Here is a 17,906-nt window from a genome sequence, read left to right as displayed (position 1 = left end):
ATAGGAAGTCCCCAGCGAGGCCCAGCATCTCTAACCGAGTCTGAGGGTTTAACCCTATGTTGCCCCTTACAAACCTGAGGCCCATGGTGAAAGCATTGTAGACCTTAGTGTCCTCATCTATTAGGAGTAAACGAGACCTGACCTTTGAGAAGTCAGAATGGCACCCGGGGCACAATAGATTTTTTTTTTTAATGTTTTGGCTAGGTTGAGAAGTTTGAAGATTTTTTTTTATCATTTTTTAAAATGTTGTTATGTTTGATATTTATTTTTCACGTGTGTCTACCTGTACACACATGGAGGCCAGAGGACCACCTGTAGGCGTTCATTCTCTCCTTCTACCCTGTGGGCCTCAAAGGTATTTAATCAGGTCATTGGGCTTGGTTGGAGCAGGTACCTTTACCCATGGAGCCATCTTGCCAACCTTATTTTATTCTTTCCCTTATTTTAATTGTGTGTTTCTGTGTGTCTGTGTGTCTGTGTGTCTGTCTGTCTGTATGTCTGTCTGTCTGTGAGCTGGAGTTACGGGCTCCTGGGAGCCACCTGACCACCGCCCCTCCTGCTGCCTCCTGGTTCCTGCCACATTTTCAACCTTGATCATGCCTGTGTGTTCATCTGGCCCTAGCAGTCAGACCCCTGTCTGCCCCTGTGTCAACTCCTCCAGAACTGGCCAAAGCCCTTCCCCATTGTCAGTCAGGGATCTGAGCAACAAAATGAAAGTCTCAGCCTGTGCACAGGATCCGCTGGGAGATGTGACTGCGTGAAAAATATACACCTGTGTGCTCCGGGCACTGGAGATTAGGGGTACTGTGTTAGGGGTACTGTGTGGGCTCAAAGGGGCCAATCAACCTGCTTCTCGTCATTCTAGCCATAGCAACCAAGCCTGGCCAGAGAAAGGAGCCCTGTGGACAGATGTTCTATATTAGAAGGGAGGTGTTTTATAGGTGGTTGAAATAGTCTGGGCTTTTGCAGACTTTTTTCCTGTATACTAAAAGACCCACATGCCCCCTCCTCACAGAGGTTCCCACCCATCCGAAGTCTGCATCCCCTCTGTTTCCTTTGGCCTGGCAAGCTGCCCAAGCTGATTGCCCTGCGCAGCTCATGTGCCCCCAAGCATCCACCCATTGGGAAGACCCTCCAGCATGCAAACTTTTAGGTAGAGTCTCAAACGTTTCAGTCTGGAACTTGCTCTGGAGCCCAGGCCGGCCTCAAACTCATGATCCTCCTGTCTCTGCCCCCTAAGTTAGAGGTGTGTATCACCACACCAAGTTTAGCGTAAGCTTATATGACCCTTTCTCCACTAGAACAGGCATTTTTCCAGACCCTGCTCATATAGCCCCTCCAGCTAGTTCTGTCTAGGGATAGGGGGTAGCTCTATGCGTCTGGGTGTGTGTATCTGTCTGTCTGTCTATGTGTATCCTCTCTCTCTCTCTCTCTCTCTCTCTCTCTCTGTGTGTGTGTGTGTGTGTGTGTGTGTGTGTGTGTGTTTAATAAACATTTGCAATCCTGTTCTAGAGTTGAAGGGCCTGGCTGGGCTGGGGCGGTCAGTGGTAGAGCCCTTGCCCTGGTTCCCATTTCTAGCAGAAACTAAAAGAGCTGGAGGTGGATGAAGGGGCAGAATGGCTCAGTGGCGGGTACTAACATTGGCTTTGAGGATTCCGCTGCACAAACGTCAGTCTCTTAGGAGGGTAGGGAACATTGCAAGGTCCCTGAGCCAGTGCTTCAGCTGTCCTGCAACTGGCAAGGAGCCACCCCTGTACAGAACAAGGCTTGAGACAAGCCTCTCTATTTCTTAGCTCTGCAGGCCCATTTGCAATGGTGGCAAGGAAAACCTTTATAAAAGAAAGACTCTCAGCCTTCATTGCTTGGGACTGGGTGGAAAACAGATTAAGCTCAGTGGTCAAGAAGCCACTAACTGCCTCAGGACCATGTAAAACTAGCTCAGGCAGTCTACTGTCTGTGAATGTGCATGCTGGCACACGCATGTGAATGGGAGCATGCATGTCAGTGCACACACACACACACACACAGCAGTGGCCTGAAAAGGACTTCAAATTTCTCCTTTTGTAGTTATCTCCCTGACCCCTGGAGCTTGCTGTTTTTCAGTTAGGATGTCTGGCTAGCTGGCAAGCCCCAAGGACCTGCCCTACCCACTTCTACCCCCAGCCCTGGGATTATAGTAGCACATTGCCACAACCATCTTTTATGTGGGTACTGGGGACTCAAACTCGGGTCCTCATGCTTGCACGGTGTCTAAGGGTTTATTTTGGCTGTGATGGAATATCATAATCAAAGGCACCTCGGGGAGGAAAGGATTTACTTCACTTGTATTTCCATATCACAGACCATCACTGAAGGAAGTCAGGGAAGGAACCTGGAGGCAGGAGCTGATGCAGAGGCCCTGGAGGGGTGCTACTTATTGGCTTGCTCTCCAAGGCTTGCTCAGTCTGCTTTCTTAAAGCATCCCAGGGATGGTACCACCCACACTGAGCTGGACCCTCCCACATCAATCACTAATTAAGGTAGTGTGTTACAGGCTTGCCTACAGCCTGATCTTCGAAAGACAATTTGTCAATGGCTTGGGTTTGTGTCAAGGTGATATAAAAACTAGCCAGCACACACAGCAAGTGCTCTTACCCACTGCACCATCTCCCCAGTCCCTAGCCAGCCTACTTCCAACCCCAAGGCCAGCTACCTCTCTTCACTGTCTCTAATCACAAACCAGGAAAGCTGGAAGGCAACTCAGCCACAAGGCTCCAGCTGGCCCTACAAGGGGGTTGTTTCTTGCACCTCCCTAGCTGTGCCCAGCCCCAGCAGGGCTGAGTCATGGAAAAGTTAGTTCTGCAGGCAGCCGCTCACCTCTCCCATCAAGCCCACAAAGGCTCCTTTCACGTTGTCAGGAGGGGAATAAAAAAAAGTGTGGGGCCCTCCGCCCAAGGCTTGGACGGGAAATCTCAAACTTCTTTCTGGAGTTAGATTCTGCACCTCCTGCCTCGAGAAACAGAACGAGAGGTACCAAGAGAGAAAGAAAGGGGGAAAGTATCCCACATCGCAAACTTCTTGTTGAAGCTAGGCCAGACTACTTAGTTGTACACATTTAGTCAATGCTCCCCATCTTCCTGGGAACTGGGGGTTGGGGGATTGAGACAGTTACAACTCCTCTCTGGACCGCTGGTGCTGGAGGAAGCCCGAGGCTCACGGGGACACTAGGACCACAAAATCCGCATCCTGAAAGTGGACCATGTAGAAACAGGCTCATTGACTCTCTCGGGCTAGCTTCTGAATCTGTCAGTTCCTCTTGGAATTGCCTGGCAGGGTGTTTGTTTTCTTCCCCCTGCGACTCCAGCTCAGACTCAACAGGGAGCATCCTGTGTCGCCATGCGTGAGTTACATATATATATCGGGCCTAATTTCCTCCTGCTTCGAAAGGGCACACAGCACCCACTTCCCTCGACCATTTATGAAATTAGGGTGTGTACAGGACACGTGTGAAGGTCCATCGGGGTTCTCAGTGTCTTTCCACCTAATACCTGCCCTCTGTCCCAAACACACACCAATGGAACACGGGCATAAGCCCTCCTGGTCAGTCAGCTGGTCTGGCATCTGAACCGGATAGGATGGATGGCTGACCTCTGGGTTAGTGACTTCTGCTATGAAACAGGGATAGAAGAGGCTGTGATCTTTACAGTCCTTAGCTTTTCAAGGTTTGGGGGTGTTAACCTTTACGGAGAAAAAGGCCTAAGCAAAAAGAATAGTTCATTAGCCCCAGGAAACTGGAGAAGCTTGGAGGTGTAGTGTCCCATATTAGCCACTAGGCGGCTCCAAGGCTAATAGATGAGGACAGAAGCTACACAGCCTGCTGGGGTCTCCCTAGTTGGAGTCCTCTACGTAGGCCTTGGCAACTGCTGGGTACCAAGTCCGACTCTCCGCTGCTGGGATATCTTTCCTGTTGGAAGATGGGGAGAAATGGTCACAACAGAGGAATGGGATCTAAGGAAGGCAATGCCTAGTCCTTCCGACAGGCCTTTTAAAAGAAGAATGGACCCCATAGGGAGTCTGCTCAGAGCAGCCTTTGGCCAAGCCAGTCCTCCACCTCTCTCCTGCCTTCTTGCCAGAGTGGAGTGGGGTGGGGTGGGGTGGGGTGGGAAGAGAAATTAGGTCTGGATTGAATTCCTCCCTCCTGCACTTCCTGGCTGGGTAACCTGGGAAATGGGATGACAACGTCCCCAAGGCGAGGTCAGCTGGAGGGTGGAATGTCAGAACAGAACAACAGGCGGTTCACGCAGGAGAGTGACTTCCTACAGCCCCTTCATCCCTTTGGCTCCACCAGAAACTGGGAGTTCTCAGGCCTAATCTCTCCCCAGAACCACAGTCGTTGGCAAATAAGGAGGTGATCCCCACCCTCTCCCCAAATCAGCACTTCTCAAGGGGACTTGCTCACACCCAGGCGGGGAGTATTAAAAGCAATTCGTTCCTCTTGCATCCTGGGCCTGCTGGATCAATCTTCGGGACTGAGCCCAGGACTCCCAGCCTGAACACGTCCAGAGCTGGAAAAGGCTGCCCCAGATTACAGGGCAGGCTCCCTGGCTGTCTCTCCTTCTCCCGCCCAAGGATGTGCAGAGGGGGCGGGCGGCAAGTCTCATCAGCGCTTTTAACTGGGCCTGCCTGTCATGACTCACCTCCTAGACTTCCCGCAACAGGCAACTCTAAATAGCTAGGGACCCACCCTCCCAACAGGGAGACGTTCTTGTAAGGGGTGGGTAAGAGGTTACAAGGTGGGTGCCCAACAGGGCAGCGGGAGGTGGGGGCACTCAGAGAGAGTGGGGCACTGCATGAACTGAACAGTGGCACACGTTGAAGACGTGTTGTTTACAGGCTTTTCTTATTAAGGAAATTGCTGTCAGTCAAGGTAATTCTAGCCCAGATAAGCAATAAATATGCTCCCAGCTAATCTTACGGGGATTTTATTGGCACCTGGGGTCAGAGGTTCCTTTACCCTGCCCCCCTTTCTCTCAAAGCAAAATCCCCAGAGGTCCCTCCACCTCCGCAACGTGGGAGATTCCACGTTGGTACAACTTCAGATGTACACTTTTCTGAAGGAAAAAGAGAACCAGGCAATGATGAAGTTTGACTTCCTGGTCCTACCTGGAGGCGGGGAGGTGGGGGGAAAGAATGACCAAGTGACCTGACGTGAACCCTTGGCGACCCGGTTGCATCAAGACGTGCGCGAGTTCCCTCTCAGCTTGTCCCGCACGCGCTCAGGGGTGGTCACCTGGCCCGGGCAGGGAGGAATGTCTGATGGAGCAAGCTGGCTTGCCTGAGACGGTTCCAGCGTGTTCGAATTCCAGCTAGGAGCCCTCGGGGACTAGGGCGGCAAGTCCCGGCTTGCAGAAAAGAGAAGCCTGTCCCAGGAGGGTGCGAGTCGCAGCGAGACCGGGTGCGCGCCCAGGCGCGTGCCCCGCCACGGAGCAGGGGGAGGGGAAGTCGCCGCAGCCACTCAGAGGCATGGTAGTGAAGCCTCCCAACAACTTTAACTGTCAATCAGACTTAATGGGGTATTAAAAAAAAAAAAAAAAAAAAAGGAGGGGGCGCCCTTTCGGTGGGTCCACGCCGCACTGCCCCGCGAGCGAAGGAATACGGCGGTGCAGACTAGGGCGTCCTATCCACGCGTGCTCCACAAGCCGGCCCGGTCCAAGTTGAAAAGGACAAAAAGAAGGCAATAAATGCTAAAGGGGAGAGAAGGAGACAGAGAGAAGAGAGAGAGGAAGCCAGACCGAGCGGCAACTCCCAGCCCGGGCTGCAAGAGAAGGAGGCGGGAGCGGGAGAGAGCGGGCGCGCGCGAGGGCGAGCCGTGCACGGGAAGAAACTGACACCCGGACCCCCCACTTCTCCTGCACGGTGCTGGCAATCAGATCGCGTTTAAGCAATTTCCTGAGCCCGAGAATAGCAATGAGTCGGGAGACTTTGGCGGACTGAAATTGGGAGCTGCAGTCACTCCCCAGGTTTTGTGTGTGTGTGTGGTGTTTTTTTGTTTGTTTGTTTTTCTTTTGTTTTGATTTTTCCTTTTCCAGGAGGAAAGTTGGGGAGGGCGCAACAATTGAGAAACAGCTTTTTGTTTGCTTGTTTTTTTAATCTTGCACTTTGAAACCGCGGACTGCGGCAGGGTGCGCTCTTGTGGTTGGTACTTTTTTTTTTTTTTTTTGGCTTTTTACCGCCTCCCCCCGCCCCCCCCCCCCCCGCCTAAACTCCTCTGTCGGTTTGTAAACATTACCTGTGAATTGCCCAGCCGAAACGGCTGTTGGGGCAAGAAAATTCTTGTTAGAACTTCCCACCCCCGGCTTTCCCTCCACCCCTCTCACTGTCCCAATCTTGTGAAACGCTCCCCCCCCCCTCCGCCGGACAGAGTTTATTCCCCCCACTCCTTTTCCTCGCCCAGTGCTCTGCATCTGGAAAGAGATCGGTTCAAGAGTGGCCAGGTGGGACGCCTCTCTTTTGCCTTATTCAGCTTATTTATTATTATTTGGGGTGTTTTCTTTCTTCCTTTTTTTAATTCCTGTTTTGCTTAGTCCGGGGAGTTTCGTCCACCGCCTCCTACCTCCTCCCCCTGTGCCCGGCTCCGCCGCGCGGAGGATGGTGTGGAAATGGCTGGGCGCGCTGGTAGTGTTCCCTCTGCAAATGATCTATCTGGTGACCAAAGCAGCCGTGGGACTGGTGTTGCCCCCCAAGCTTCGGGACCTGTCCCGGGAGTCAGTCCTCATCACCGGCGGTGGGAGAGGCATCGGGCGCCACCTCGCTCGGGAGTTCGCAGAGCGTGGCGCCAGAAAGGTACGCGGCGTGGGGGCGGGGTGGCACTGCGACACCTGGAAGTGGGCGCCGAGGGTGAGGGGACTCTGGCGCGCGCGCTTGGGGAGGGGGGTGCTCCCACCTGCTGCGGCTGCGGCAACCAGCCAGGAGCTGAGAGTCTCCGGCCACCCACCCCTTGCATCACCTGGAACTGCTAAACTAGCCGGTTTCAACCTTTGTAAATTTCCCCGGCACCAGTCATTTTGGCAAGTCCTAAACTGATCGGTTTCCCTGAGATTGGTATCTGACCGACTGTGTGCCCCCACCCACCCCCAGACTTAGGACACCCACCCATTCCACCTCGTGACTTCATCTCTAAGGTGTTGTGCCCCTACACTTCCCCCTTCTGCCCGCACCCCGTTGAGCGCGGGGTGTGCGCGCCCCTGGGTAGAGCTGGAAAACCTGACTGCTAGGTTGTGCCTGATATTTTGCTTGGCAGCTCGCTGCCTAGTCCAAACCTGGGCGGCTACAGCTCTGCAGGGACGTGAGAGGAGTACACGTTCGGGTTTGAAAAGGAGGGAGTTGACTTGGATGGTCTAGCCTGGCAGAAAGACTGGAAGGCCCAGGTGTTTCAAAGCCGGACAGAGGCGTGCGAGGGTAACCAGCCGCTGATAAGGACCCTTCAACCTTGATCCTCCCGCCCTCCTCAGCAGAGGGGATCCTTCCTTCCCCACTGGATTAGGAGGTGCCACTATGCCGCCACTGTCCATTGCCTCTCGCTGTGTGAGTGGCTGCAGCTCCCCTTGCTCCGGGGACGTGCAGGAGAGTATTGGAGGGAGAGCCAACTGTCACCCAACTTATAACTGCAGACCAGGCTGACCCATCCAGTGGCAAGAGCAATGGAGAGGGATTTGAGACCAGCAGACCCGGGCTGTCTCCAGCCGGCTGGCCAGCGAAGACGAAGAACAAACTAGGGAATTAGTTTGAAATTTAAACTGTTGCTAAGGAGGGGGTAGCAGGACTAGGCAAGCCAGCTGATCTGACGTGGAGCTGCATACCTTGGGGATTAGAGTAAATATGCTCTGTGGAAAGCCAAACCTTCTTGTAATTCCAGGTTGCTTTTGTTTTGTTAAATACTGCCGAGATTTACAATTCCTTCGGTGGCTGGGACTGAACTTTGGAGTCTGAACTATCAGCCCAAGCTGATTGCCCATTAACTCTTCCCTGGCTGGGTTGTCCTAGCACAGCTGGGGAGGGGGTCATCCAGCTGTCCAGGACTCCTGAATCTCCTTGGGTGGTTTGGACAGCTGTTTAACCTTGCCTTTAGAAGGGGGTGGTTTTTTAACCCTTGGACTCACTGAATTAAGGGGAAGTAAAAGTTGTTCTCAGCAGTTTGTCTTGGGGAGGGGTGGGGGTGTCCCTGTGGAAGGCTTCCAAAGCCCTTAGTGGAGGGGGACCAGGAGGGCAGAAGGGTTACTTGGTGACAGTTGCTTATGTTTGGTACTAGTTGGCTGTCTGTGTCCCTGTCTCATCTGACTATTCCAGCTGGCCCTGTCCTGCCGTCCCTTTCACTCTCTGTGTGCTTGGCTGCAGTAGGCTTACGAGGAAAGCTTTGTCAATCTGGAAAAACTTGACCGACTGTAAACAATCCTGAAGTGAAGGCAGGAGAAGGCCCTGGCGCGCGCGCGCGCGCGCGCGCGCGTGTGTGTGTGTGTGTGTGTGTGTGTGTGTGTGTGTGGTGGGGGGGTAACCATGCAGAGTAGATCCAGCAGGTTCATACCCTGGAAGGCACAACCCCACCTACATGCTTGGGAAGGACAAGCTTGCCCAGGCTGATGAGAAATAGGCCTTTAATTGGTGACAGGGTCACCCATAACAAAATCCGGGGGAGGGGGGCCTGGGAAACTGCCTGCTGGTGCCATTCACTTGGCTGGCAGGATAACCCCCTCCCCCCAGGGCTCTCTAGAATCGTAACTATCCGAAGTTAGAGGAGCCACTGCACTCAGTAAGCCTGTCCCCAGCTATCCCCGTGGGAATGTGCCCTCCAGCCCCTCTTGTCTTCGTACATCTGGGGTCAGCGCATGGACCTGGGGACAATCCCAGAGCCAGGAGTACTTAATTCCCAGTGGGCTTGGCAGCAAAGAGCTGTATGCTGTGGGGGTTTGGGAGTTTGCAGTTGAGTTGGTTGGGGTCAGGTGCGAACTGGGGGTTGCCCGGAAGTATGGGAGGGAGGTAGAGAAGGCCAGTGGTGTGCAGTGAGGTAGTCACCACCAGCAGCGTTGGTTAAGGGAGAGGCTGAGAGCACTCCCTGCCTGAATATCTGGAGAGACTGAATCTAGGAGAGATTCCCCCAGTGGGAAAGAAAGGCAGGCGGCTTCTGCAGACAGCAAGCCTGTCCAGGAGGGGGCGGGACAACCCAGTTTCCCATAATGACCTTGAGTTAAGTAGGATTTGCAATATTTGTGGACCGTGGGGAGCCTACCAAGCTGACCCAAATAAAGGGTTTTCCTTTTTAAAAAGATTTACTTTGTTTATGTGTGTGTGTGTGCCCGTACGCATGTGCACACGCCCACACGTGCACACATGCATGCAGGTGTCTGTGGAAGCCAGGGGATGTCTGATCCCCTAGCGATGGAATTACAGCTTGATGTAGGTGCTCAGAACTGAACTCTGGTACTCTACAAGAACAGCAAATGCTCTAAACCACTGAGCATCCCTCCAGCCCCTAAGAGTTTGTCTTCAAAGAACACAGATGTCAAAAATGCAGAAGTTCTTTATCAGGAAACAGCTCTCCCTACCTACAAGACACCAAGTTGAGCAGAGACAGAAACAGCAACCCTTAGGGATTTGGGGGGGAGCCCCTTGTTGGGTCATCTCTTGAGCAAACCTTTTTAAATTTTCTGTGTCTCTGTAATTGCTCCCCACAAAGCAGTGAAAACTCAGGCTTGTCCTCAAGTCTGCAAGTTTATCACGGTTTTAACATGGCCTCTTGATGGAAGCAGGAGAAGATTTATGAAGGGACTGAGTGGAAGTATTTGGGCACCCCATAGCCTTTGGTCCAGTTAGAGGCAAGCATCCAGACCACGACTGAAGACTTACAGAAGCAGGGGCCCTGGGTCCAGCATCCCCACTGAGGACCCAACGTCCCATTTCAGGAAGGCACTGTAATAAGTAGCTTGGGGCAGTATCCGTACATTTACAGGGCAAGTGACGTGAAGCAGCCAGCCAGGGCCTGGCCCTCGGGTCCATTTGTAAGTCCCATTCTGCTCCCGTGTCCCCCTTCTTTGTGTGCCATCCCTTCCCACTCCCAGTGGCTAAACTGGCCCAAACTCACCATTCCCTTGGCTAGAGACCAGTTCAAAGCTTGCTTACAGCGTTCGGCAGGTGGTGGCCCAGCTCTGGGCTGGTAGCAGGACTGGAGGCTAGGTGGAGCTACACTAAAGATCCCTGAAGACTTGACATCACAGCAAGATGTTATAGCAAGGGCACACACTAGCGGTGGTGGCTTCTGTGACGTTTGTCGTGACTTAACCACACACCAGGTAGTTTAATGGCAAATGACTCGTGGAGCTTGTCACCAACTGTCTCAGCCTCTCTTGCTGGTCATCAGGTCTCTCTGAGTGAAGAAAGGTTGGGAAGGTACGCTGCGCCCCCACTTAAAGGACACTGCGTACCCACTTCCAAACTCCTTCACGAGCCCCCAGCCTGCTGCTGCTGACCGTCCACTCTGAGAAAGCAAGCTCTGCTGTACTTAAGAGAAGGTGCCCTTCTACCTAGGGGAGGGTCTGGTCGTCACAATCCCTAAAAGTCATCCCTAAAGCCATGTTGTCAACAGCAGAGTCGTGCAGTTAATGGTTCTCCCTTACAACTGGGGATTTCCAGACTAGAGAGATGTCACAGCAACTAAGATCACAGCAATTAAGAACTGATCTATTCCTCTTCCAGAGAACCTGGGTTCAATTCCCAGCATCTACATGACAGCTCACAACAGTCTATAATTCCAGTTTCTGGGTTCTGATGCCCTCTTCTGGCCTCTGAGGGCACTGCTACTTGTGGTACATATACATATAGACAAAACATCCACGCACGTAAACAAAAATCTCAAAAGGGGGGTGGGGAGGAGGGGTGCTGACACGTAACACAGGAGAAGAGAGCCCTCCCAGCATGCCCTCACCAGGACCTTGGGCAGTTATGGTTTGCCATTGTCCTCGTTTCTCAGGGTACTGTAGGGAAGTATAACCAGGTGTATTCCCAACCTTCATTCTCAACTTTAATTTTAATACACCATGAGTCTCTGGAAATACATGCCGGACATCCACTTTGGCTCCTGGCTTCTGATGGGACTGGAATCTGTCAGCCTGGCTATGATCACTTGTGTGATTGGCCACACGAATGACTGAAGTTTCACGCATGATCGTGGTTGTAAGCATGATCGTCACTTACACAACAGTCATCGCACACAGGACTGTAACACTATTATATGTGGCTGTGGCAACATCTGTAACATCGTAACATTCATGACCACAGAGCGTTTGTGTATCATTCCTTTGAGTGGCCTTGCTGGCCCTCGGGGGACCTGTAGCTTGTGTACAAAATGAAGGTGCAGGTGGGATGAGAGCCTTTTACTAGAAGCCAGCTTTGAACCCCTGGTTCCCAGTTTCACAACCAGAGTTTCTTCTTCTGGGCTGAACTGTCTCCCTCGGGGTCACAGAGAGGTCAGTCAAGAGCTGTTAAATCCTGGGGCCTGGTCTACAGAGGGATCTGGAGGGGGAGTGTGGTGAGCAGGAGTCAACAGGATGCAGGCAGGATGTGGATAAACCCACTTATTCAGAGAACCTTGTGGGGTGCATTTAAATACAATGGGTGGAATGCTTGCCAAAGGGTCAGGCTGGCAGCCATCAGGGTTAATTTTAAAGCCAGGCTTGGCAACCCAGGTTTATTCCAAGTCTTGAGAGCTAAGGCAGACGGATCAGGAGCTCAAGGCCAGCCTCTGCTACCTAGCAGAGTTCTTTATTATCTTGTTTTGCTGTTTTTTTAAGATTTAATTATTTGTTTTATGAGTATGTATATATGCCTGAATGTATATAAGCATGCCACCTGTCTGAAGGTACCCATGGAGGCCAGAAAAGGACATCAGACCCCCTGAAATTACAAGGGTTTCTGAACTTCCCAATGTGGGTGCTGGAAAGAGATCCCCAGGCCTCTGCAAGAGCCCCAAGTGCTCTCTGAACTGTTGAGTCATCTCTCCAGACCCCATAACAGGTTTGGGATCATCTTTGGCTTCTTGAAACTATCAACCACCCCCCCCCAAAGGAATGGCTATCTGGCATAGTGACTCAAAGATGCAGGGCCTGTTGGTAAAGGACCACCACTAGGTCCTAGCAGCCCTAGAAAGCCAAGGCTGTCCATCATTTCTCAGTACTCCAGTTAAATAGACAAGTGCCAGCAAGTCCATCTTTAGGGTTGACATGGGGTTGACCTTTTAAGTAAAGGACCGGGGATATACATGAAAAGTCCTGGTCATAAATAAATGAAGGAAGGAAGGAAGGAAGGAAGGAAGGAAGGAAGGAAGGAAGGAAGGAAGGAAGGAAGGAAGGAGGGAGGGAAGGAAGAGCACAAATGTCTCTCTTTAGTCACAGGATGAATCCTCACTCCCTCCTGCCACATCTGAGGCCACGGAGCTCAGTCTCTGCTAAGAAATGACCTGTGACCTTTGAGCCTGCAGGGTGTTGAGGTTACTCTGGAGGGAGGGAAATCTTGGGGAGACTCCTGGAAGTAGATGACTGCCCAGGGGAAGGCAGTAAAGTCCCACCTCATCCTAAATGGGCTGTTGTAGGAATCTAGTAGAGTCACCGTATCTAGGGTAAACATTGGAATGAAATGGTTGTTTTTCATTGTATCTAGGGTAAACAGAAGGAATAGCTGTTTCCTAGAAGTACTTTGACCTTGAAGAAATCACTGTGGGAAACCAGTGGTTGTTTGCTGTCGTCTAGAGAGTGGTTTTTCTGAAGGAGCTGTACAGCCTTGGCGTGACCTTGGTCCAAGACTGTTCCTGCCACACCCGGTCTTGTGTTATTGGATAAGCAATGGCGGGCAATCCCATGGAAACTACATCATGGTGTCTTTAGTTACCTTGCCGCTTTCTATATGCTAGCATCTCCCAGAATCACTTGCTGCTGTGGATAAAGGTGGGGTGGGGCAGGAAGGCGGACCAGGTGAGCATTCTGCTACTCCGCCCACTTAGGAATGCAAGTGGCTCCCTTACTATTATCCTAGACTGTATTGGTCTACTTGAGTTGCCATGGCTACTGGGCCAACGTATTTTCCACTCCAGAATGGAATCATGTTATGCTCAGAGGAAAATACATCACACAACAGGTGCCCAGCCCAGGAGAGCGTAGGTGACCATGCCAGCCCCAAAGCCAAGGCCTGACCCACGGGCAGGCAGGGTCACTTGCCAAGTCTTCTGAGTGTTGGTAGTAGCTCACTAGTCCCAGCACCCAGCAGTGCTGTGTTACAACCAGGGCTGCTGGGAACCAGTTCCCAATAATAGCACTCTTAGTGGGGGACCTCCAAGGAACGTGCTGTGTGATCCTGGGCAAGTGACTGTGTCTCTCTGGGCATTGGTTCCCTCATCTGAAAAATAAAAGTATAAAGAGTCAGTCAAAACCTCATATAAACCTCTAACTGCTTGTGAAAGCTTCCCCCTCCCCCCCCCCAAAAAAAAGAGTGCCCAAGCCGGGCGGTGGTGGCGCACGCCTTTAATCCCAGCACTTGGGAGGCAGAGGCAGGCGGATCTCTGTGAGTTCGAGACCAGCCTGGTCTACAAGAGCTAGTTCCAGGACAGGCTCCAAAACCACAGAGAAACCCTGTCTTGAAAAAACCAAAAAAAAAAAAAAAAAAAAAAAGTGCCCATCTGTGGGAACAGTGGAAGAGTGGGAGCCAGGAAGGGGAAGGGAAGGGACTTTGTTCTGAACTTTGGCCTGTGGCTCCTCCAGGACAGACAGAATTCTGCCCAGGCCACAGAAGCTATGGGCCAATCTTAGCCTTTGACTTGATCCTGGCCCACTCAGGGCACAAACCATGCTGTTGCCATGACTGGTGGCTGGTGAATAGCCAGTTTCTTCCTGGGCAGGGACCGGTCCAGTGCAGACTCTGCCGTGGCTGGGGGCTAGAGAGACCTGAACCCCTCTTCCCTCCTTTAGTCACTGGCTGGACAGTGATGAGCCCAGAGTCACGGGTTACCATGACAACTCACTATACCGTAGCTGCTTGACAATCTGTACATCTAAACCTCCCAGGAAGAAGGAGGCCCAGGCAGGCACAGGCTTTTCTTGCTGCCTGGGTGTCCTTAGGTTCTGGCACAGTGACTGGTGCTTGGGGGTATGTCATAAGTGACTGTTGTCTGAATGGACCCAGGAAACTCCTATCCTTGCTAGTGAAACCACTGTTTACTAAGCACCTACGATGTGCCAAGGACTTTTCTAGTGGCTTCACACGTGACAAGGCCACCTGTGTCACTCACTTTTCTCACCGCTGTGACTAAAGCAGCTCGAGGGAGGAAGGGTTTGTCCTGGCTCCCAGTTGAGGGGTTACACCGTCCATGGTGTGGCGGGAGTGTGAGAAGCCCATTTATTTCTGCAGTCAGGAAGCAGAGGGGCGAATTCTGAGCCTCAACTCAACTTCTCCTTTTCATTCAGACCTATGTATTATCCTAGACTCAGCCTACACTTAGGGCGGGTCTTCCTGCCCCAGATAGCCTACCCTAGATAATCCCTTGCAGCCTACCCAGATACTTGTCTGCTGGCTGATTCTAGATCCTGTCAAACTGACAGTGTTAAACCATAAGCCCTTCCAGTGTGGCTACCACTGTCACCCTCTCCTGGCAACCAAGACTCTAAGAACAGGCCACCTAAAGTCACGCAGCTCTGGGCCAGGAGGATGGCTCCATTGGTAAAGACCATTGCCACACAAGTGTGAGGGCCTGAGTTAGTCCCTGTACCTGTGTAAGAAGCTGAATACAGCAGCACCCACCCGTAATCCCAGCACTGAGAGACAACGCTGAATTACAGAGACCCGCAATCCCCGGGGCTTGCTGGCCAGATAACCCAGACTACGTGGTGAGCTCCAGGCCAGTGAGAAACCCTGTCTCCAAAAAACAGTGAAGTGGAGATTGATTGAAGAAGACAGCCAGCATTAACCTCTGGCTTCCACAAGCAGCTGTGCAGATGCACAAACCTAGACACACACATAGACACAAAGTCACGGCTCCTAAAAGACCCAGTGTCTGTCCCCAGTAGTGCCTCTCAGTTAATCATTGCGTGGAAGGGACCCTGCTGACAGCTTCCTGGGAAGGTGCATAGTGTGCGTCTCTAACAGCCAAGACAGTCTGCCATGCTCAGACGACAGCAGTGTCAGCCACCCTAGGCGGAATCTGACTGCATTGGGGGTCTGGGACCGGGAACATAGCAGTGCCTAGCTCAGTCACCTCATATGGCTGTTTCATAAGCCACCCTACCTTTAGGCCGACTTCTCTGCCATGAGGCTCCTCACCCTGCCCTTTAGTCCTCCTCAGGAGGAAGCACCAGAGGATCCAGGCCTGTCCTCCCCGTCTAACCCAGTAGGACTGTATCAGGTCATTTGCTGATATCCATGTGCAAAAAGGGTAGAAGGGACTTCTCCCTGTTGAGAGGAAAGCTCTCCACTCTCCGGAGTTAGTTGAAAGGGACAAAGTAAACAACCACCAAAGTGGCCCAGTGGTCATGAGCGGACCTTCTGTGCAAACTTTGTAGATGAAAAGCCCCGGGAGGCCTTTGCTAGACAATGTCTGGGAGCATTTTTGTAGGTGTGTAAGAGATCTATCTGTTCTTCTTCCCGCAGCCTCAGGCTCTTGAGCAGGCGGTTCTGAGTTGGCCCAGGCAGGCTCCCCAACCCCTGTCCTCCTACGGCTCCTGCTGCCTGTCACCCAGGGCCTATAACCAGTTGCTTGTCACAAGAACACTGCAGGTCAGTGTGACCACAGAGGGCAGCTGCACCTTCACCTGAGCAGGTGATGCTGCCAGGCACACCCACGTGGGGCCCGGCCATCTCCCACGGGCTCAGCTAGCAAACACCTAGTAGTCTGCCCTGGCCTGTCACAGCTACTTCCCTATGAACAGGACCTTAGGGATGGCAAGGCACAGGTTCCACGTGGGCTGGAGACTGTGCTCTCCTGGGGTTTGCACCTCCTTGGCTGACACAAGGATTGTCTTGCATCATGGAAGTATAGTGTGTGCTTCTCAAGGAACAGGTGTAATGAAGCAATTCAGATTTTTGAACTCTGGAGTCAGGAGCAGCAAAGTTTGCAGGTTGCCTCTTCTGTTTACTTACCGTGTTGCCCTGGGCAAGTTGCTAAAGCTCTCTGTTGCTTACATGGAATTAAGTAGATAGCCTGTGTAAAGTTCAGAGTACACGGTGAGGGATCAGTAAGTGTCGGCTGCAGTGGTGATTGAGTCTACAGGTCATACTCTCTAAGACAGAAACATTTCTTTTCTTTGAACTAATGCTGATAGGTTGCCATGGGTTGCTATGCTGTTGATTCTGTGTCCATAACCAGTGCACTCTATGCAAGCTTCTGTGGCCACACTGCTGGTGCTCACAAACTCAGTGCACATGATAATGCACACTCAAAAACAGTTCCCGAGGTCAGAAGCCAGCCTAGATCTCAACTGGACTGAATGCAGGTATCAGAGCTGTGTTCTTTCTTCCTCTTCCCAGCTCCCCTAGGCTGCTGCAGTCCTTGGTTATAACCCCTTGTTCAGGCTCCTCCTCCATTCCAGAATCCTTGACTGTATCTCTGTCTTTCACCACTACGTATAGCCACATCAGGCTCTTCTGTCTCCCCCATCCCTTCAGCAGGGGCCAGAACCCAGGATCCCACACGTCATTCATGCTGGGCAGGCCCTCTGTCACCTCTCGGCCCCTGCCCTTCCTTTGCCTGCTTTTAAATTCCATTTTCACTTTAACTGTGTGGACATGAAGGGAAGGGTGTGTGCGTGTGGGTAAAGTGTGGGTGAAGTGCATGGAGGCAAAGAGGGTGCCGGGTCCCCTGGAGCTGGGGTTACAGGGTTGTTAGCCACCATGCAGGTGCGAAGAACGGAACTCAGGTCTTGGGCGAGAGCAGTTCGAGCTCTTAGCCATGACACTGTCTCTCCAGCCCTCCTCGCCTGTTTTAAGGGAACCCTGTCTGCTAGCTCGGATAATCCGGGACAGTCCGTCTGAAAACCAAAGAGTCAACACATTAAGGTCCCCCAGGCTTGTTCACCCCTTTCCCAGGGAAAGTGACATGTTCTGAGGTGAGGCCTTGGGGGCTGCTTTCCTGCGAGTCACTCCCTTCTCCCTGTGCAGGCCTCAGTGTTCTCATCTGTGAAATGGCCATGCTTGCCTCAGTCTCCCATAGACTTTGGGAGAACTGCCTAATGTTTGGACTCTCTACCAGGCCTCCTTGTCTCTCACTCTGTACCTGTTCCAGAAGCCACACACACAGTGGCTGGGGCCAGAAGATTTCACTGTCCCAGCAGGCAGCAGGACAGTGTCTGTAGACTCACTAGAGAAGAGTGTTAACTATGTCCTTCTGAGATGTGGAAGAGAACAGGCTGGTCTTACTGAAGATTCTCCTCACGGGTAGATGGGAGGGAAGGACATCTGAGACTCTCTGAGGACGTTGGTGGGCATTGCCCAGGTGTGGAGAGGGCCAAGCGTCTTCCTCTGCTGCCTGCGTGACAATCTTAGTGTGATGGCGTCAACCTAGCCGGGTGGGAACTCTGATGGGCAGGTAGTGCAGGAGGTGGCCACCGTGTTTGACCCCGCTGTTAAGAAAATACTTCCTGAGTCCTGAACGGGGTCCAGGTCATATATAAGGATGAGGCAGATGTTGCAGCAGAAGGAGGCATGTCTAGGAAAGAAAAGATAGGCAAGGATGGGCTAGTCAAGTGTTGGAGAAAGAGAGAAAAAGACAAGGGCTGAACCACTGAGCTAGTAGCTATGCACGGAGTTTGGACTTGGTTGGGAGAGCACCAGGGAGCCATAGAAGGCTTCCTACAGAAATGCATGACAGCCTCAGGTTAGAGGCTGGTGATAGCAGTTTG

At 52.3% G+C, this 17,906-nt stretch overlaps 1 protein-coding gene across 4 annotated transcripts in view; it reads left to right on the top strand.

The window, feature by feature from the left end:
* The first annotated feature begins 5,579 nt into the window (after nucleotides 1-5,579).
* Dhrs3 (dehydrogenase/reductase 3) overlaps nucleotides 5,580-17,906 on the top strand; it is a 32,417-nt gene continuing 20,090 nt past the window's right edge. The window contains exons 1-2 of one of the 4 annotated variants that reach the window (XM_057785546.1): nucleotides 5,581-5,999; nucleotides 6,564-6,822. In XM_057785546.1, the coding sequence (XP_057641529.1) occupies nucleotides 6,628-6,822 (195 nt within the window). In that variant the 5' untranslated portion in view covers nucleotides 5,581-5,999; nucleotides 6,564-6,627. Of the gene's footprint in view, nucleotides 6,000-6,234; nucleotides 6,474-6,563; nucleotides 6,823-7,206; nucleotides 7,438-17,906 lie in introns of those variants that run through there. The other 3 variants (XM_057785545.1, XM_057785548.1, XM_057785547.1) reach the window with 3 other exon arrangements.

Source organism: Chionomys nivalis, chromosome 11 (assembly GCF_950005125.1).
Source record: "Chionomys nivalis chromosome 11, mChiNiv1.1, whole genome shotgun sequence".
Lineage (NCBI taxonomy): Eukaryota > Metazoa > Chordata > Mammalia > Rodentia > Cricetidae > Chionomys > Chionomys nivalis.
Note: the sequence above shows the minus strand (reverse complement) of the source record. Positions and strands in the feature narration are given on the sequence as shown.